Here is a 22,511-nt window from a genome sequence, read left to right as displayed (position 1 = left end):
CCTGCCTTTTTGTATCTTGGTCCAGGCTTCCTGCGTGGACATCCCTCCCTAAATTATCTCTGCTGTGTCTCTGAAAACCAGGCAGCAAGTCTCCAGTGCTGACTCATTCATCTCTATAGCTACTACAAATTCTCATTTGCTCCACATCCTTAGTACCTCCAGGGTTTGAGATGAATGACAGAACATTAGCAACAGGCAATTCATTAGTACTAGAGGCAGTCCAAAATTTTCCATTGAAGCCTTTATTGTCTTGTTTCCTCTGCTAGGAAAGGAAGTTGGTGGGAGGGAAAAAATAATTGGTTTGGTAAAAAAAAATTAAATCTGGTTTCACAATATTACTTCTCGGGGGAAATTAATTTTCTTAGTACTCATTTTGATACCTTACAAAGGGAGTAAATGTTTCCTTTAAGTTTTGTATCTTTTTTTTCAGGGAATAAAGGTAACAAAAGAAGCAGAATGCAAAACAAAGAAGAAGGGGGAAACAACACCCAAGAAACACCTGATTCTGTCATTTTCCCATAATTTCCAGATAAAAATGGAAAGCATTCATTCATTCATTCCTTCTTTTTTTGCCAAATGTGCTTTTAATTGTTTCACATCCACCAGCAAACGCCACTGTGAGCACATTTTGTTGCTTGTTCCCTCTGATCCCAAACCCCCAGAGTCAAGTCCAGCCCACTCCATCCTTTGGTGCACCAGGGAGAAATGCTCTGCCCACCCCATCCAGACGTTCAGGAGGAGAAATCCCCTCACCCAATACAGATAAAGCCCACACAGAACTGAACAAGAAACAGCTTCATCCACCACCAGCAGCTTTCCATGGGGCTTGTCACTGACCTGACTGAAGGATTTCCTGCTCCTTGGTCCTTCAGGGTCCACAGGCCACCCTGAGAAGCAGGACCAAAGAGAAGGGGGGGGGTTTGAATGAGATGTAACCTGCCTTGGTTACCTATAAACTTGGGCAGCTCATGTCCTGGGGAGGGAAACTGAGGCAAGAAGCCCCTCAGTGCTGGAACCTTGCTTGACCATTGCACACCCAGTGAGAGCAGTGGGAATAAGTCCATAAATAAATCCCATATATAACGGAATAGTTAATAAATTGTAGTTAATAAATATATAAATATAAAATATAAATAATGTAAATACTATGAATAAGATAAATAAATGCTAGAAATACTGGAAATAAATCCTCTTTATTCTGTAGGATCCCTGGGCACAGGCAGTCTCTGGCAGACATCCACACTCCTGCCACGCTGGCCTCACTGAAGGCCTCTGGCTCAAATGCTGATACAAACAAATCCCTCATCCCTCTGGCTGGGAGGAACCTCCATCTTCCATGGACATCACCACTAGGTACCACCTCTGCTCTGTACCTCTGTGTGGAGCTAGGAGGAGGTCACAGGCACGTGGTCTCTGTGATACTCATCTGTCCAGGTACACAGAGGTTAAAAAAGAGAATTCTTCCCTTCAGCATGGACTTCCCCCATGACCTTGGGCTAGTTGCTGACTCTATCCCATACTCTCAGGTATTCCTCACATGGAAATAATGCCCAGTGGGACAGAGCAAGCTTAAAAACTCCTGCTGGTCTGCTCTTTGGTTTCACCAAGGAATTGTTTCCCAGCCTTGGAAACACTGATTTGCAGCAGTGTTTGCAGAGGACTGTAAGGAAATCTCCCCCTGACTCTCTGCTGATGGGGAGCTTTTATCTGTGCACAAGGAAGAAAAGCCCCATGTGAGCCACCCTTGCTGCTCTCTAGCAAGAGGTCATGAGGAGGTAATTTTTGGCTGCTGGGTGGCCCAAAAGGTTGCCCCAATAGGCTGTGAGTCTCCATCCTTGGAGATGTACGATATCCACCCAGCATGTCAGCAGCCAGGCTCTTGGCAGCAATTAGGATTTGGAGATTTTGGGTTTTTATAAGAATACAAATAATAAACAACACTTGGAAGATGCCTAATTTGAACAGAAAATGAGAACAATTAGCCAAACCATCACTTATGCATTAATGAAGAGGCGCTTGTGTTCTGTGGCTGAGCGTCAGAGCAAACACTTCTGCAAGGAAGAAAAACATGGAAGTGGGAGAGCACTTTCCCAGGTGGAAAGAGAAGCCCTAAGAGTATTGTGAAAGCCAACAAGCAACACAAAGAAAGCTGAATCCTTCTAGTTCTTCTTAGGTTTAACATTCCTGCTGATCCAACCCCTTTCCTTTGGGAGGAACCCTAGCCCAGTGCCTTAGGAATTTGCTGGAGCAGACTGGAGGGGTAGGAAGGTGAGCAATCTGCATTTAAATATGCAAATAAGTCCAATTATCCTTTGTGGCAGTGGAAGAGAAGCAACACATCGGCTCTCCAGTTCCAGGAGAAGGCTTTCTGCTTTAGCCCTGCTATCTGCATCACGAGCCCAGACCTTACAAAGTGAGCAGACAAAAAGCTGAGTCTCAGTTCATAGCAGATTTAAGGGCTGTGTCACTCCCAGAGACCCCTTTCCCAACACTCTCCAATCCTGCAAAACAGAGGCCCCAAAAATCCCTGGCCACTTTCTCGTGTCTCAGCCAAGCACCACCATCACACATGGACGCACCTGAGCCTCCAGCATTACCCAGTGAGAGTTAAGAACTGATGCCAAATGACAGCAAAAATCAGGATCTCACTGCTTGAACTGTTTCCCACTTAGGGAGGGGGGAAAGCAGATGATTGTCAGCTTTGCTCACTGGGACAGAAGAGGCAAGTCCCAGCTTCATCTCAAATCTGCATGAAACCTGTTTGATGGCCAGGTGTCACCTCTAATCTCCCCAAGAAGGAAAATAAATCATTCAGAGGCATAAACACCTCAGCATTCACACAGCTATAGGGAAAAGCAAAACAGCTGCAATCTCACTTTTTGTCCCCACAGCTTTGCTCTATGCCACTTCCACCCTGGCAGGGGTGGGCTCTGCCAAAGAAAGTGCTGGAAAACACAACTGCAGCAACCCCTCCTTGCAAACGTACACGCAGGGCAACCACCCCATCACTTGTTTTTGCATTCCCAACACATCGAACGCCCTGACCCGGAGAGAAACAACAACAGCAGCTCACTGCGAGGAGTTTCACACTCAGAATCCCAAACAAGGTCTCTACTGCTGAAGTGAAATAAGGGCATCCATTCCTAGTTGGCTGGGGAGGTGCTGGGGGGACAGAAGGATGTGTCATCCCCTGCTGCGCTGCATTAAAACATGGCAGCATCTGAAGGCTGCCCCACCCAAGCGGCCTAGGATGCATGTCCCTCATCCTGGCGCATCCCCGGGATGCTTTGTCTTGAGCGGGGGCCAGCCTGAGACGCTTCCTGGGACGCTCCTGCCCCTGGCTGGGGCCCCCCATCCGTGCACGGCCCCCGGTGATACGGTCAGGCTGCCGGTCCTTTGGGTTGGCTGCAGCCTGACAGCCGGGGACGTGCTTGGGAAGGACCAGAGGTGACTTGCACATTCCATGGAGGTGACCCCAAACATTACCCCTATGGAAATCCAAGGCGGTGGGTGTCTTTGAATTTTGGAATGCACAGGATGGGGGGAACACAAAGACACTCAAACCTGCTGCCAAACCAAACAGCCATAAAAAAGCGTCCATGTATTCACTACCTGCACAATACCTACTGCTCCATCATCGATTCCCAGAGAGGTGGGGAATTTTAGGACACCCCCCGCGCAGGAAATCGGCAAGCCCCCCCGGGATGTTTCACAGCCTCACTCCCAGGGTGGGATGCTCCTCCAGGGAAGCGCACAGGGGGGCTGGATGAGAGCTGAGGAGGGGCCGGCAGGTTGGGGATCAAGATGGATAGCGGGGACGGGGGGGACGGGGGGGAACGGGGATATGTTTTCTCACCTGTAGGACGAGCTGACCCCCGCCGCCACCTCCTCTTTGATCTGCCTGTTGACAGCATCGGCAGCCGCCCGGCCTCTGCTCGGCTCCGCCGGCTGCCCGCCCGCCTCCTCCGCCTTCTTCCGACCCTTGTCTCTCCCATCCCCGGGCCGCGCTGTTTTGGGATGCTCATCCTCCACCTCGGGGTGTTCCTCCTTCTTCTCGGGAGCGATGTGCACCTTCCGCCGCTTCTCCTGAGCCGGTTTCTCCGGGGGAGCGCGGTCCAGGGCCAGGACGGGGGAAGGTCCCGGTTTGGGGATCCAGGGATGGTCGCCCCGCTTGGGGATAGGCCAGGCACGGAAATCCTTCTGGTACTGCGTCTCCTTCTCGAAGGGAGTGTCCGAGGGCTGGTACTCGCTCTTGGGCTTGCAGCTCGGCTCCGGCCGCTGCACCTTCCAAGGCTTGTAGTCATGCCGCATCACCGAGTCGGCCGGGGGAGAGGCGTGCGGGGCCGGGCCGGGCCGGGCGGCACCGGGAGCCGGCTCAGCTCCCCCGGCCCCCGCAGCCGCCTCGCCGCCCGGCTGGGTCTCGATGGGCGCCGCGGGGCGCGGCGGGGGCGCGGCGGGATGCTCGGTGGCCTCCGAGTATTTGGTGAAAACGAGCGGGACGGCGATGTCCGCCTTGTCCAGCTGGTTCCAGAAGCGGGCGATGCAGCAGGCACGGGTGATGCAGGGCCACGCCATGGCGGCCCCGCGCCGGGAGCGACCGCTCCGCGCTCCGAGCCCCGCACCGCTCTCCGCCCCGAGCTCCGCGCTCCGCCCGCGCCGGGGAGGCGGGGACAGCGGGAGGGGCTTGCACGCACACGGGCAGGGCACGCACACGCGGGACACACCTGCACATCCACGCACGCCACGCGGTGTGGTACATGGCCATGGGTGTGCCCACACTGCACGGCTGCACAGCTCGCACGCATGTGAGGATGGCTCTGTGTGTGTGCCCACACCTGCACGGCTGCACACACTTGCAAACACATGTGAAACACACCCATGCATGTGTGCACACACATGCTTGGTCATAGGCCTGCACACACATGTACAAGGCACTCAGGTGTGCACTCGCTTGCATGCAGGGTCACAGAAACCTGCACATGCACATTTTCAAAAGCCCACGTGTGTGTGCACACAGCTGCACTGCCACAGACCTGCAGAGCTGCACACACATGAGGAGACACATCCATGTGAGCACAGACCTGCCTGCTTCAAACACACCTGCACAATCACACACCTGCTCACACACCTGCCAAACAGGCAAACCCAACAAACACTCCTCGGTGTGCACACACATGCATCATCACACACCTGTACTGTGTGGACACCTGCATGACTGATCATACACATATGTGCAAGGCGCCCATGTGTGCAAACACATGAACGTGTGGTCACACACAGACCTGCACGCACACATGAGAGATGCGTGTGTTTGTGTGCGTATATCTGCACAGGCACACACAGCTGCACACACATGTGGAGACATGCCCATGTATGCCTGCCTGTAACTGCAAGGACACACACCAGGGCACAAACATGCAGGAAATGCCCATGCATGTGTGCAGACACACAAATGCTTGGTCACATACCTGCGCACGTATGCGCAATGTGCCCATGTGTTCATGCAGATGCATGCATGGTCACTCACACCTGCACACACTCATGCACAGGAATGTGAACACACATGCAAGACACTCTTGTGTGCACACACCTGCACAGGCATATGTGCACATGCACACACATGTGAGCTAACACACAAGCACACACACTTGCACACAGACACGTGGACATGCAGAACCACACAAATCACATTCACACGTGCAGGTTCTCATGTAAGCGTGTATGCAGTGCACACTGACATTTGTACACACAGGTGTGCACACACATGCATGTACACGCATGCAAGCACGTCCAAACACATGCATGTATACTCAAACCTGTACACATACACAGAATTCACAAAATTCACAGAATCACTAGGTTGGAAGAGACCTTCAGGATCATCGAGTCCAACCCATGCCCTAATACCACCTCAACTAAACCATGGCACTGAGTGCCACATCCAGTCTTTTTTTAAACACATCCAGGGATGGTGACTCCACCACCTCCCTGGGCAGGCCATTCCAGAACTTTATCACTCTTTCCATGAAAAACTTTTTCCTAATATCCAACCTCTATTTCCCTTCCCTACACTCACCCCTGTACACACGTGCACAAACATGCACATGAACAACTGAAAATGCACCCCCGTGCTCACACATGCACAACGGTATGCACGCCTGCACTCACATGTGCAAGCACATACATGCACACAGACATAAACGTGAACATGCACACACATCTGGACACACACACAGCTGGACATGTCTGTCCACTCACATGTGCACATATGCTGCATATGCACGTGTATGCACAAGCACATTCCTATATGCACATGTGCACATACACACAGATGCACGCACATACGTGTCCAGTCTCACAAATGTGCACATGCTGTACACATGCATGTGAACACGTGAACAGATGCACCCATGAGCAGACAGACAGACATAGACACAACATGTGTGTGCTCCTGTGTGCATGCACTCATGCACCACAGATACTTGCTCACATGTACACATATGGGAGCTGGCCCTCTGTGTGCACATGGATGTGCAGACACACACACACACACACACACACATTTCATTATTTCCTTTTGCCTCTTTTGCAGTTGCAAACCCGCACCAAAACACCCCCCAGCTATCTCCTGCTGACGCTTCTTCTGAAATCTGATTCCCAGGGTTGATTCACAGTTCGAAATCCCACCCTCCTTTCTAGCTTTGCCTCCACTTTCACTCCATCCATCATGCCAGCCCTCCAACACTTCCGCCATCCCTCTGTTTCTCCATCCTGCCATCAGTCCCTCCACCCCTCCCTCACTCTATTCCTCCCTCCTGTTTCTCCATCACTTCATTCCTCCATCACTCTATTACTCCATACCTCCATATTTCCATTCATCCCTTCATTCCTCTCTATCTCCATCCCTTCATCCCTCCATCCCATTCTCCCACTGTCCCTCCATCACTCCCTCAACCCCTCCATTCTTCTCTGCATCTTTGTCTTTATTCCCTGGTGCCAATAAAGTCCATTTGCACCCAAATCACATCCACACTTGAAGCCCTCCAGCCTTTGTCAGCCTTGCGGCACTGCCAGCATTTCCACTGGGAGCAGAACTCAAATAAAACCAGGGAAATCCACACACTCAAATGCTGAATTACAAAGAGAAAAAGCAATTCCCACTCACAGTGACTGCAGCTGCTGGGAATGCAGTGAAAAGCAGGATTATCCCTGTGGGGATAGTTTCTCTACTATAATGCTTTGTCTTCCCTTATTGATTCTCAGGCTTTGAGGATTTTGGGCTTGGGTTTGGTTTTTTTCTTCGCTTGTCTTTGCCTGGAATGGCTTAATTTCATTCTTACCTGCAGGCAAATTGTGGAAACTCATTTTATGCATGGTATTGGAGCACTCAGTGCTGGGGATGGATGGCTCAAAGAGCCGCCTTTGGAAAGAGAATAAATAAATAAATATCAACTAGAAATGTCCTTACACAGACATTACTTTGTCTTCCAGAACTGCATCACTCCTGCTATTACATCCAGTGCAATTAAAAGTGAGGATTGCAATTAAAGATTTAGGAAGCTCCTCAGTATTTCCCAAGCTGGGACCCAAGCCATAGTGCTCTGGGGCATCAATGCACTGTGCATCACCTTTGTAAGTGTGAGGTGTGCTCCTGCACATCCACAATAGACGTGCTCATCTCTGCTTAGGCTGGGCTTTGAAACAGAATCACAGAATCATTAAGGTTGGAAAAGTCCCCTAAGATCACTGAGTCCAACCATTCCATCAGCACTGCCAAGGCCACCACAGACATATTTATGTCTGTGAAAAACGCATTCACTGTCATGTGAAAATCACAAAAGTTTCATAAAGGACAATAGGAGACAAGGACCATAGAGCAAAGGTTATTATGGCTGGGTGCATTTTGGCACTCAGACAAAACCACACTTATCTTTGGGGATACCCCTTAAATACCTTTTCCCTTACATCAGCCTGTTGCATATTCATAGACCCTTATGCATAATAAAGTTTTTCCCAAACTAGTTTACATATTTTTACATGGGCCCTCCTTTGGTCCACCTTTTTAGAGCATGCATATCCCTTGGTTGTGATTTTAGTCCATTTTTAACACCATCTTCAGTTTTGGGCCTCAGTCCACACTGTCTTCAGACGATGAGTGCTGGTAGTTGGTGCATCTGTAGCAGATGTCCTCATCCTATGTTCACTGGATATTATCCCATCCAAGCAGGCATTTTAACACGATCATACTTATAACAGCTATTTCACTACTATGTCTGAGCTAATTAACAACAGAAATAAAAACTCTATCTTTATAACAAAGTTACTTCAACATTACAGGTATAGAATCCATTTTAATATTTGTGAAAAGCCAATATTATAATATGCATATATAACACGTTCCAAATGCCACATCTACATGGCTTTTAAATCCCTCCAGGGATAGGGACTTCAGCACTGCCCTGTGCAGTTTTTGCCATGGCTTGACAATCCCATCAATGAAAAATATCCAGCCTAAACCTCTTTTTAGGCAACTTGGGACCATTTCCTCTTGTCCTGTTGCTTGTTACCTGGGAGCAGAGCCCAACCTCCACCTGGCTCCAACCTGCCTCCAAGGAATTATTATGAATGAAGATAAGCTTAGGACAAGTCCTGCCTTTGGCTCAGATTTCTGGCACTGCTCTGTTAGGGGCAGCCTGCACCCAGATTGCTCTTGTTCACAAGTTCTTAATACTGGCTTATTTGGTCTATTACAAAATGAATTATTTATTGAATAGACACAAAATTAACAGACATAAGACTTTGAACAGACTATTTACTACACAGGATAAAACAAAAACAACTCCTAGTAGATAAAACACAGTGCACTATAAAAAGGTACCTATATTACAGCTAGCTAAGAGATAGTATAGATTAGGATTCAATGTAACTTACCACCACATTGATGAAGGAGTACACATAGAATTCTTTCACTCAGTTTTCAGGAAAGTATCCACAGAATTTGCATCTAAACTCTGGGGAGAAGTCCTACACTTTTCCAAGGTGTGTGTAGGAGGCTTCTTCCTCTGTGAAAGTCTGCGTAGCTTTTATAGTTTGTAACGTGAAGGGTCTCCCAGTCAGCAATTCCAGTTTATCTCCCCACATCTTCTTCTCGAGGCCAGGTTTTTATTGGGAATTCCACCTGACAGAGAGAAATAACTCACCAGGTAGGCAAGCTGGCCTGGGTTAGCTTATCAATTCATGAGGGCAGGGAGAATGTCTGGAGCTATGCACCATCTAATGGATAGAGCAGATAAGCTCTGCTGCGGTGGGGGGAAGTCCTGCCCCAGGAGCTGAAGACAGTGAGAAGGTTCCCCATTTTCTCCAGGTTGAAAGGCGAAAAGGAGCCTTTTTTTTCCAGGTTGAACCCCCCATGTCCCTCAGCCACTCCTCATGGTCCAGACCCTTCTCCAGCTCCATTCCCTTCTCTACATGGTCCAACTCCTCAATGTCCTTGTCAGAGTAAGGGGCCCAGAACTGGACCCAGGACTGGATGTGCCTCAGCAGGGCTCAGCAGAGTGGGATGGTCACTGCCCCAGTCCTTTTGGACATACCATTGCTGACACAGGTGAAGTGCCCTTGTTCTCCTGCCCATCTGGGCACACCTAGGATCACGTTTAGCCACTCTCAACCTGCACTCCTTGGTGGTTTTCAAGCAGCTGCACGAGGGCTGCGGGGGCTCCACTGAATCATCATGAAACTGCTGTTGTCAGACCCCATCTCTGTGTTTCCATGCACACGATAGGAAACAGCTTTTGCATTTGTTATAGATGAGTAATGAGATGATTGGCTCTCACAATTAAGGGATGAATGTTGTATGTTAAGAGAAGCTTTATTGATGTATAGTTATGTTATTGTGGTTTGTTGTTCATATGCCCTCTGTTCTCCCCATAGTCCCCTTCCACCCTGGTATTGTTGTCATCAGACAGCCTGGGTTGTCAGGGTTGTCCGAGACATGGAGGGAAGGCATGTACCTGTGTGAGAAACAACTGCTCACTTTGAAAATTTAAACAGGTTTATTAAACCTTAACAAAAATACAACAAAGGACTGTAAAAGGAAAAAGCTGCAGTGCTGGGAACTGCCCCTCGTGGATACCACATGGCCAGTTCATCTTCAGGATGGATGCTCAGTCTTTTATAGCCCTGGGGGTTGCATCAGCCAGCCCAGCCCTCCCAGAGTCTGTCACTCAGCTCTTCTTTGCCATTTATCAGTGGAGATTGCTCTCTTGTGACTTGATTGGGGGTCAGGTGTTGCCGTGCTGCACCCCCTGAGCAACCCCCTGAGCTTTTCCATTCCCCACTGCCCCATGCCAGGGACACCTGTGCAGCCTTCTTTGTACCTGTCCTAGACAGCCCAGGCTGTCTGATGGCAGCAACACAGGGGGGAAAGGGAACTGTGGGGAGAACAGGGGACATCTAAACTACAATAACATAACTATACATCACTAAAGCTTTTCTTAATATTCACACAATAGTTATCTTTTAATTGTGGGACCAAATCATCTCATTATCCATCTATAACATACCCAGCCCCTTGCATGGGCAGTTGGGAATGGGGAAAGCTTGTTGCTGGGGGGCACAGCATGACAACACCTGACCTCCAAACAAGTTTCAAGAAAGTCTCCACCAAAGGAGGACAAAGACAAAGTTGCCTGGCAGACTTTGCGGTGGGCCAGGGCTGCCTAATGCAACCCCCAGGGCCATAAAAGGCGGAGCAGCCATTTTGTAGAAGAGCACATGGCAGCTGGTCATGTGCTCCCGGCAAGCTGCTATTTTTCCTGATTCAGACCTTTGCTGGATTTCGTTAAGGTTTAATAAACCTTTGAAAATTTTAAAAGTGAATGGTTGTTTCTCACACATTGAATGGACTATGGTATTACAGAAAATTAATATATGTATAGAAACAGGAACAAGGAAAACTGGAAAAGAGTGACCTTATGATGGTGACGCAAGGTCTGCAAGGAAGATGTGCAATCAAAGTATTGCAATGGGATCAAGCTTTCTGACTGGTGAAGTTCAAGACTGTGTTTATTTTTAAATAGTCTCAATAATTTCATTTATCTTAAAGCTGCCATGGTGATTTCGGAGAGTGTGAACCCAGTCTTGCTCTGAGAACTGCTGCCCACAGAGGCCCTGCACATGTTTGTGGACTTTCCTGCAGAAAACCTTGCAAAGTGTGTTGGGAAGGATGAAGGTTTGACAAGAAAGTCTCACAGATATGTATGCTTGGCAGAGAGATTTTTGAATGTAGAATCTGAAGAAGGAATAGAAATGAAAGAAAGTTTGATACAGAGGAAAAGAACTGCTGAGCCAGTCTTACTGGATATCCAAGAAGACAAAGGGTATGTTAGTTAGAAGGGGTTTTTATGACTTAGAGCAAAGGATAAAACCACCTCAAACAAAAAGATATTTTTACCAAGCAGAAAGATAGCACAGGCAAACAAGTCTGCCAATGTTGCAAGTAGAAAAAAGGTCTCAGAATTCTCCACTGCAAGAAAACTGAAGAACAACTTCTAGCTTAAACTGTAATGTACTAACTTTTAGTGACTGGAGAATAGTAACATGAATATGGTAATTACAGTAGTTATGATAGGCTATAGGTAAAAGTTAAGGTATAGATTGGTTCTTCTGTATTAAGATGCTCAGCAAAGAAAAGTATCTAATGCATTGTAACCAAAACCAAAGGGTGTCCAGGCCTGCCTGCAGCTGGAGCTGACAGCTGCAGGCACAGGCTCTGTCACCCACGACCCTGGACTGCTGTAATGTATTGGATGTAATAAACTGCATTTTGGAGAGCAGCCTGGAGTCCTGCATGCCTCATTCAGGCTCTTACAATGCTGCCCACGTTTTAGTTGGCAAACTTGGACTTACTGGCAGTGAGAGACCTCCCAGTGAACTCAGAATGAAGCAGCCACAAGGATCAGGCACCTGAAGGAGGGTGACTGGGGCCTGGAGAGGAGTTGCTGCTGGACAGTACCTGGATCGGAGCCTCAGCGTGCAGCACCTGCTGCATAGCTGGACAGCAGGTGAGCACAGGAATAACGGGGCAGAATAGGTCTGTCACTCAGAAGGATATGTATCAGCATTAAAATCTTTTATTAAATCCAGTCCAAGTAAATGACCAAAAAAATAACTTTAAAACCTTCTAGCATGCACTGTGAAAAATGCGTATTTTATGATTGGCTTTTCACGAATATAAAAATGAATATTATATGTGTTATGTTAGAAAGTTATGCCATAGTAATTTTCTTAAGTAGTGTGTTAAATATAGTTTTAGGTTATAACATAATGTTAAAAGAGAAACAATGCTATGAAAGATACTTTTTCTAAAGAAAGGACTCGCAGCGAGATGGCAGCCACAGGACACCTAAATCTTTCAGAGAAAGAGAATTTATTCTCTCTTATCAGAATAAATGAACTTCTTCCCGCCTCGCTCAGCCATGAACACGCCATTAGGATTAAGAGGAAGAAGACGACAGTGACCAGACAGAATCCTGTGTTTGAATGGAATTTATGCATCATGTATGAGGTGAATGAATATGCAACAGGTTATTGTTTTTAAGGGTTAATCCTCTGTTAACGTGTGTCCTTTTTAGGGCTTATGCTGCCCAGAAAAAGGTACCCGGACGTCCATAACTCTTTGTTTCTATTGTCTCGTATTGTCCTAATCTCAATTGTTCAAATTTTTATTACTCTAATTATATTGCCATTTTTATAACGATTTTATTACTATTAAACTTTTAAAATTTTAAAAACAAGTGACTGGCGTTTTTCACATGCACTGAGATCAAATTCACAAATGCCGATCCCAGTCTCTGGATACCAGAGACTACTGGGACTCCGTAGGGGTCAAATTATACAATGCTATTTCTCGCCGCGACAAAGCAGCAGCAGATTTAGTCCCCGCTTGCCGCACGCTTGTAGAAATCTTTTGCACCCTTTTCCCTGTGCCGTTCCACCTGAACCCTCCTCTCGGTTTCCAGCCTCGCCCAGCCTCTGCAGCCGCGGGCAGCGGGGGAAGGCACAGAGGGAAACAGCAACTGCGGCTGCGGTAGCGGAGGTAAAATAACCTGGAAACTGTTCTGCCGCAGGAGATGAGGCTGATCCTTTAAAATCCAAGACTAAGAAACCCCGAAAAACAACCAGATTTGTTTCAAAATGACCCCAGGGACTCCCCAGTGCCTGGAGGAGAGCTTTCAACCCAAAAAGAAATGCCGAGCCCCGGTAATTCCCCGGCGCCGCTTCCCGGTTCTGAAGAATCCCCGCAGGGATCAGACTTCCAGCAGCCCGGCAGTCTCAGAACGGGGGATCCCATATCCCCTCAGGAAATCAAAGAGCCGGTTTCACACAAGGGCAGCCCCCACGGCTCGGGCACCGCCACCCGCCGGGCGCTGCGGGCGCTCGATGCACCCGAGGCGGTCGGGAAGGACCAGGACGGGGGCCGGGAGCTGGCTCCGCAGGGACAGCAGGACCTGCCTCTCATCGCCAAGCAAGTCGCCACTGTGAAAAATGCGTGTTTCATGACTGGCTTTTCGCGAATATTAAAATGAATATTATATGTGTTTTGTTAGAAAGTTATGCTGTATTAATTTTCTTACGTAATGGGTTAAATATAGTTTTAAGTTATAACATAAGGTTAAAATAGGAACCATGTATGTGGGATATTTTTTGAAGAAAGGAATTAGGTACTCACACCAGATAGCAGCCACAGGACACCTAAATCTTTCAGAGAAAGAGAATTTATTGCTCTCTTATCAGAAGAAATGAACTTCTTCCTGCCTCACTCAGCCCTGAAGGCGCCATCAGGATTCAGAGGAAGAAGTTGACACTGACCAGACAGAATCCTTTGTTTGAGTGGAATTTATGCATCATGTATGAGGTGTATGAATATGCAACAGACTATTGTTTTTAAGGGTTAATCCTCTGTTAATGTGTGTCCTTTTTCGGGCTTATTTTGCCCAGAAAAAGGTACCGGGACCATCCGTAAATCTTTGTTCCTATTGTCTTGTATTGTCCTAATCCAAATTGTCCAAATGTTTATTACTCTAATTATATTACTATTTTTATAACCATTTTATTACTATTAAACTTTTAAAATTTTAAAAACAAGTGATTGGCGTTTTTCACAGCCACCACCACCAAGAACCACTGAGGGAGCCAAAAAAACATCCCCAGATCTCCTACTCTTGAAGCTAGCAAGGCTTTACAGAAAATTACCAATGCTCTGCAAAATGGACAAACACATCGCTATGTTCCAGATAAACCTCTTGTCCTTGCAGTTTTAGGAGAAACCCTGAGACTGTATGGCCTCATATTTCAATGGGACTCCTCTCAAAGTGATCCTTGTTGATAATTGAATGGGTTTGTCTTGCTTACAAGTCACCAAAGACAATCTTCACATCTTTAGAGATGATTTCTCAAATTAACATCAAAGGGCAAGGCTTCTTTCTATAGCAGGTCACAAATCTGCAATCATCCATTTACCTATGACTAAATCCTATTTTGATTGGGCAATGCAAAAATCAGAAGATTTGCTGTATGCCTTGTTAGATTTTCCAGGTGTTTGCTCCATTCATTATCTAGCACACAAAATGATCAAAGCTATATATTATGCTACAAAGAGAAACCCCTGATCAGTGAAGAGCCTTTAGATGCAGTTACTCTCTTCACTGATGGGTCAGGACAAGCACACAAAGCAGTAATTACATGGCAAAATAAAAATACTCAATCCTGGGAACAAGATGTTCAAAAAGTCGAAGGTTCTTCTCAGGTTGTTGCATTGGCAGCAGTTATAAGAGCATTTCAGCTCTTCCCAGAACCTTTTAACCTAGTCACTGATTCAGCATATGTTGCGAACATTGTTAAGAGACTTGAAAGGTCTCTTTTAAAAGATGTTAGCAACAACAAATTGTGTCTTTGGCTCACCTGTCTTTATCAAATTTTGTTAGACAGAACTAATCCTTATTTTGTTGCTCACGTCAGAGCTCACTCTGGTCTCTCAGGATTTATGGCAGAAGGGAATGCATGAGCTGATGCATTGGCATCAGCAGTGTGTGATGAGGGAGCTGCAGGAGACACTGAAGATTCCACTTTGGTGCTTCCTGCAGCTACCTTGTCTAACATTGGTGAACAAGCTAAATTGTGTCATGCCTTTTTTCACCAAAATGCACAGGCACTCAGATGAGATTTTCACATTTCTCTAGAGCAAGCACAAGCCATAGTAAGGGCTTGCCCTGACTACCAGCTAGTCCAACCCATCCCTTCTACAGGAGTCACCAACCCAAGAGGGTTGGAAAGTTTGCAGAAATGGCAAACAGATGTCATAAAGTACCCTTCTTTTGGGAAGCTTAAAAATATCCATGTCTCTATTGACACATTTTCAAATGCAGTTTTTGCTTCTGTACATACAGGAGAAACATCTACACATGTTTGCCAGCATTTTTCACAAGCATTTTCCTCATTAGGTGTCCCTCAAGAAATTAAAACTGATAATGGCCCTTCATGTGCTTCACAAGAATTAGCCTCATTTTTAAATGACTGGGGTCTTTGCCATACAGTAGTGCATCTGTGTTTCTGTTTCAGGACTTGCTGCACTGAGAGCTGTTAGTGAATTGAGTTGTTCTTAATATAACAGGGAAGTTTTGTGGGAAGAAGGATGTGGACCTATTGGAATGAGTCCAGAGGAGGCGACTGAAATGATCACAGGGCTGAAGCCCATCTGTTCTGGAGACAGGCTGGGAGAGATGGAGGTGTTCAGACTGGACAAGAGAATCACAGAATCACAAGGTTGGAAGAGACCTTCAAGATTATTGAGTCCAACCCAGCCCTAAAACCTCAACTAAACCATGGCACCGAGTGCCACATCCAGTCTTTTTTTAAACCCATCCAGGGATGGTGACTCCACCACCTCCCCAGGCAGGTCATTCCAGTACTTTATCACTCTTCCCATAAAAAACTTTCTCCTAATATCCAGCCTAAATTTCCCTTGGTGCAGCTTAAGACTGTGACCTCTCATTCTGTCAGTTGTTGCCTGGCAAAAGAGACCAACCCCCACCTGGCTGCAGCCACCTTTCAGGAAGTTGTAGAGAGTGATAAGGTCACCTCTGAGTCTCCTTTTCTCCAGGCTGAACACCCCCAGCTCCCTCAGTCCCTCCTCACAGGGTTTGTGTTCCCAGCCCCTCACCAGCCTCGTTGCCTCCTCTGGATGCGCTCAAGTGTCTCAAGGTCCTTCCCAAACTGAGGGGCCAGAACTGGACACAGCACTCAGGGTGTGGCCTCACCAGTGCCCAGTCCAGGGGAAGGGTGACCTCCCTGCTCCTGCTGGCCACACTGTTCCTGACACTGGCCAGGAGCCATTGGCCTTCTTGGCCAGCAGGGCACACGGCTGGCTCATGTTCATGTCAGCCAGCACCCCCAGGTCCCTTTCTGCCTGGGCACTGCCCAGCCACTCTGTCCCCAGCCTGTAATGCTGCAGGGGGTTATTGTGGCCAAAATGCAGGACTTGGCACTTGGACTTATTAAACTCCATCCCATTGGACTCTGCCCATCCATCCAACTGATCCAGGTCTCTCTGCAGAGCCCTCCTTCCTTCCAACAGATTGACACACACGCCCAGCTTCCCAGCTTAGTGTCATCTGCAAATTTGCCAATGAAAGACTCAATCCCCTCATCCATGTCATCAATAAAGATATTGAACAGAGCTGGTCCCAGCACAGAGCCCTGAGGGACACCCCTGCTGGCTGCCCCCAGCTGGATGTGGCACCGTTCACCAGCACTCTCTGGGCCCGGCCATCCAGCCAGTTCCTAACCCAGCACAGAGTGCTCCTGTCCAAGCCCTGGGCTGCCAGCTGTTCCAGGAGTGTGCTGTGGGAGACAGCATCAAAGCCTTGCTGAAGTCCAGGTACACAACATCCAGAGCCTTTCCTGCATCCACCAGGTGGGTCACCTGGTCATAAAAGGAGACCAGGATGGTCAAACACAACCTACCCCTCCTAAACCCATGCTGGCTGGGTCTGATACCCTGCCCATCCTGTAAGTGCTGCATGATGACACTCAGCACAAACTGTTCCATAACCTTACTGGGTACTGAGATCAGACTGACTGGCCTATAATTACCAGGATTCTCCTTCCCACCCTTTCTGCTAATGGACATCAGATTGGCCAGCTTCCATTCATCTGGAACCTTCCCAGTGAGCCAGGACTGCTCGTAAATGATGGAGAGTGGCTTTGCAAGCTCATCTGCCAGCTCCCTCATCACCCTGGGATGGATCCCATCTGGTCCCATAGATTTATGAACATCCAAGCAGCTCAGCAGTTCTCAGACTGCCTCCTCCTGGATAACAGGGGCACCATTAAGACTCTGGGAAGACCTTAGAGGCCCTGCCAGTCCCTAAAGAGACTCCAAGAGCTGGAGACGGACTTTGGACAAGGGCCTGGAGGGACAGGACAAAGGGGAATGGCTTCCCACTGCCAGAGGGCAGGGTTAGAAGGGGTATCAGGGAGAAATTCTTGGCTGTGAGGGTGGGGAGGCCATGGCACAAATTTTCCAGAGAACCATTGACTGCCCCATGCCTGGAAGTGTTCAAGACCAGGTTGGATGAGGCTTGGAGCAACCTGGTCTAGTGGAAAGTGTCCCCTCCCATGGCAGGGGACTGGAGAAATAAGATCTTTGATGTATATTACTTTCAGCCCAGACCATTCTGTGTTTCTGTTATTCCGAGATATTAATGTGTTCTGGAGGGTGCAAGTCTGTACAGATCCATTGCAACAGCTCCCACTCTGGAGCTAATCCATGTCCTAGATCTGTGTTCAGCAGTGCCATCACACAGGTATTTGCACAGCATCTTGCACCTACCTGGGGACTGGGGATTGGCATGTGCACGAAGGGCTTTTGAGCCTCTTTTGGAGAGTCCCTCACCTGCAGCCAGCCTGGCCTCATGCCCCATGGAAACACTCAGTCATGCATTAATCATCTTTATTTATAACAAAACCATGGACAAACCGCCTGGTGAGGTTTTGCAGAATCAGGAGACTTTGCTGCTCTGCAGATACCATGCAGATCTAATGGGTGTTAGAAGCTGCAGAACTAAAAGAAAATACTTAACATCTCAGAGAAATACATGGTTATATATCTCTATATCTATATCTGTATCTTGAAGCATGGCTGCTCATTCTTGTCAAGGGTTGAAAAGACAGGTGTCTGCTAAGGAAGGCAGGAGCCTCTCTTGAAATGGAAAATGTAAACCCTCTCCATCCGAATTATTATTTTTTGAAATTAAGGGGCTCTCAGGCAAAGGTATGGGAACAGGAATAACAGTTCTTTATTAGGAAAAGAAAACACAATTCAGAGTCCCAAGCAGTGGTTCCTTGTCAAACACCCCCTGTGCCACGATAACCACGATGTTTTGGAAGCTGATTAATAGGGTACCTGATAAACCTTCTTCTCCTGGCATCCTCACATGAGGCCAAGGCACCTTTCAGTCAAACCTAAGCTAATGGAGACCATCCAGGGACATTTCTGATAGCTTCTCCTGCATTTTGTGATGGCATGAAGAGCAAGATGACTGGCAATGACCATGTGAGCAGATGTTTCTATCTCTGCAGGATCTGATAACAAAGGTGGACTGGCTTCTTTTCTCACACCACCAGCTGACATCTCATCACATGCTGTCTGTACACATTCTCCCCCACACCCAGTACACACATATCCACCAATTCTTTTAGGAAATCATGCTGTGGCATTGTGAGAACAGCACGGCAAAGCTCAGGGCAAGACCTTCGAGGAGTGCACCGTGGGTTTATTTAGGGAAAACACACCCTACAGCGGTAGCCATCACAAAGGCAGGCACCTAACTCCTTGGTAATCACTGACAAGAGTCAGAGGAAGGGGATGGCAGCTCATCCCATTGCTCCCAGGAGATAACTGACAAAAGCTGGAATGAAGTGAGAATGAGGAATACAATCAGGTAGGAGCCCCACATCTTCTTAGGAGTCTTTTGCCTCCATTTTATAGGAATGGAGATGCCCTGGGCTAAAGGTAGGTGAGACTGCATCTCCAAAGCCAGAGCCAGACCACACTTGCAGCTCCCTCTGTGTAGAGTGTTCAGCTCCACACCACTGTCCCAGGGAGATGCAGGAAAGCTCCATTTACTCTGGCTCTTCCAGGCACTCCCTCTGCTTTGCAGGACATGTCCTGGCACCAATCCCTCCCATGCCTAACATCTATCACCAGGGACAAGAGAATATGACAACACCACAGGTGACAGTTTAGAGGGGAGTTTTAGTGGCCTCTCACATCCTAAATTATTTTATAATCATGCACAGCTTCTTCCTGGTGGGTTCACAAGGTTCAGGCTGGGGCGTTCTTGTTTTCCTTGCAAAATGTGCTTATGATTCATGTATGTTGTGAGAGTGTTTTGAGGCCAAATGGGACAGGAGCCAAAACAAATCCATATCAGAGTGCTGCATAAAGAGAATAATTGAAATACATTAAAAAAAAATTGACCAATAAATCAAGTGCTCTAAAGGACATCAAATTCTTTTATGAAAATCACTGGCATAACACAGCCAGAATAAGAAGAAGTGATTTCATCACAGCTAGATGGGGGAGAAATATTTGAAAGAATTTATATTAAAACCCCCCAAAACCAAAAAACCCACCAGGCAGAAGTGAGCTTCTCTCATATCCATGTCCTCACTCAGAGCTGGAGAGGGACAAAGACCAAGCTTGGTGAAATGGTATCACATAGGTTTGGGGTGGTGGAAAGGATGAGGACCTCCCAAGGGAGGAACACTTATAACTGAAGGAGTTCTGGGTCAGAAAGGAATGGGACTTAGAGAATCCACTGTGCAACTACCAAGACGGTACATCCAGTTGCCTTCTGATAATTTTGTGCACTGGAGGGCAAATTAGCTCTAGGAGTACATATGAATGACTGAGAGGCTTTAAGGTAAATAAAAGGGGATGATCTATGATTGGAAGAGAGGATCAGTGATCTGAAGAATGCTTATAGATCTTCTGCTGGAGCACTAAGTTCCATAGTTCTATATGTGATGGGCCTTCAGCAAGGAACTCCACAGGTCCACTTCATGGCCAGCTCCTCCTGCCAGCTGTGCAGTATCCTGGCATCCTGCACGAGCCACTGCATTGTTCCTTGCATTTCTTCCTGCAGATCCTCTGTGTTAGGCTTTCCCAGCCCTGATCCTGGATCCTGGCCAGTGTCCATGTGCAAGTCACGTGGGCATGTCTTACCATGCTGACTTGCAAAGCCCGGTGACTTAAAAAGCCCACACTTCCATGACTCTGGTCTTACAGGTTCCTCCTCATACTCTGAGAGGGACATTGCTCCACTGAGTAACAATGCCACCGACAGAGGTGTTACAGAAGATGGCTTATTGAGAGATTAAAGGAGCTTAATTTTCCCAAACTAAATGCAAGCCATAGAAGATTGAATAAATGACTATATAACTGAAAAGGGAAAAGACAAGGGGAATGTGTTTGGAGCTTTGTCATGGCCCAAGGTGTGCAAATGCCTGAGTGGGTTAGGAAATAAGACTGATTAAGGTATCAGGATATAAGATACAGAGCTCAGAGCTCAGTGTTTGGGCATGTCTGAATGGTTAGTGAGTTCAGAGACACAACTCTGCTCTTCCCTAAAACAGGAAGGAGGAGGCTGGGGGGAAAGGACACCTTCTCACTCTATATAACTTCCTGACAGGAGGGGGGAGCCAGAAAAGGGTCAGTCTTCTCACAGGGAACAAGAGACAGGATCAGAGGAAAAGGCCTCGAGTTGTGCCACAGCCTGTTTAAATTGGAAATTAGGAAAAAATTATTTCCTAAAAGGGTTGTCAAGCCCTGGCACAGGCTGCCCAGGGCTATGGCCGAGTCCCCATTACTGGAGGGATCAAAAAGACATGTGGATGTGGCACCTGGGGACATGGGTTAGTGGTGGCCTCGGCAGTGCTGGTGCAATGGTAGGACTCCCTGACCTTAGAGATCTTTTTCAACCAAATTATTTGGTGATTCAGAGATTTTAAGCCACAACTTCTATTTTATCTATACTCAGCAAGGAGATGCATCTCTTTCAGTTCCTCCTCAGCAGAAATCTGTGATTTCTCTCTTAATTAAGCAGATGTTTTTGAAGTCCTCCATAAGTATTTATTTTTCTCTCCTTAATTAAGAAAGTAGAAAGACAAAAAGCAAATGACATAACCACAGCAGGGTAGGACTGTAATATAAAAATAAATGTTTATTACCCAGCTGGGCATTGCTTAACTCCTTGGTCAGGTCTTCCATGGGCTTGAAAACTGTTTTAGGAAAGGAATTTTCCCTAATAACCAATCTAGCCCCTTCTTGGTCCCACCATTGACCGTCCAGGAAGACCAGGAGCCCTGGGCCCACAGATCTCCCCACAGAATTTTGGAAATCACTGATGGTTTCTCATCAGAAAACATCATGTCTCCAGGTAACAGTGCTGAAAGAATTAAAAACCTCTTTTGCTTTCTTGAAGCAGTCAGGCTTCTGATATTTGCAGTAGATGACAAAAGATGGGGAGAGATTTGAGTGAAATCTAAACCAGTTTTAGCTCAATTAAAGCAACCAATGCTTTTAAGAAGAGATCCCTTGGTGTTTCACCAGAGCCCTGTTATCCTAGTGATTTGGGAAAACAGAGTCTAACAGATGCCTCCTAGCCCAGCATCTTCCTAGGCCTGACAAAGGGGAGGGATTATTTTTCAGCTAACATCTCTGATTTGCTTCTGCCAAAGGTTGTTTTTAGTTTTATTCTGTAATTCTTGGCTGCAATGACCTTGGGATTTGAAATGCCCCTTCGACATGTGAGTGAAGCCTTTGTACATGGCCAGTCCTCTCACAGTGCTCATTGGTCAGTGCAATCTGTTCACAGTATTATTCTCTATCCTGATTACAATGAGACCTTTGGTTTTCGCAGCCCTCTGATGAGATGATTTTGTTGCTTACCTGAGGGGCTTGTCAGTTCCTTGAGGATTTTTTTTCCCCCCCAAATTCCTAATTTTTTTCCCACATAGTCAATTGCATCTCTTTGCACTTGACAAGGCAGAGGCTCAGACTGTGCACCTGCTTGGAGATACAAATACAAATCAGGAGGAGTATTTCCTTTCTCTATATAAATGTGTGCAAGGATGCACATGGAAACTCATATGCCCCATCCATCCACCATCCATCCATGTCTTGGCAGAGGCATAAGGCTCATGTACCCTGTGCTCAGCAGTGAAACACCTTTGTGTTATCTCCCCACCTCCTTGGCTGAGACTGAAACCCATCCACATCACATCACTGTGAACAAAAGTGACCTGCCTGTGCTCATCCCTTCTGCTTGTTCCTTCCTGCTGTGCACAGGGTGATTTGTAGGGGAAGGGGGAAAATAAAACTGGCTTGCAGGCATGAATGCCTCATTGTCTCTGCCAATATCCAAATATTGAAAATTTTGAAAGAGACA

At 47.2% G+C, this 22,511-nt stretch overlaps 1 protein-coding gene across 3 annotated transcripts in view; it reads right to left on the bottom strand.

Moving 5' to 3' along the window:
* The window catches only part of MAP6 (microtubule associated protein 6), a 53,839-nt gene extending 49,213 nt beyond the window's left edge, over positions 1 to 4,626 (bottom strand). For all 3 annotated transcript variants that reach the window (XR_004981338.2, XM_036394608.2, XM_036394682.2), the window contains exon 1: positions 3,857 to 4,626. Coding sequence is in view for 2 of the 3 variants with exons in the window: in XM_036394608.2 (XP_036250501.1) it covers positions 3,857 to 4,575 (719 nt within the window). In the remaining variant the exon portion in view is untranslated. The remainder of the gene's footprint in view (positions 1 to 3,856) is intronic.
* Between the last annotated feature and the right edge of the window lie 17,885 nt (positions 4,627 to 22,511).

Source organism: Molothrus ater, chromosome 2 (genome assembly GCF_012460135.2).
Source record: "Molothrus ater isolate BHLD 08-10-18 breed brown headed cowbird chromosome 2, BPBGC_Mater_1.1, whole genome shotgun sequence".
Taxonomy (NCBI): Eukaryota; Metazoa; Chordata; class Aves; order Passeriformes; family Icteridae; genus Molothrus; species Molothrus ater.
The sequence above is the reverse complement of the archived record's forward strand: the minus strand, read 5'-3'. Positions and strand labels throughout refer to the sequence as shown.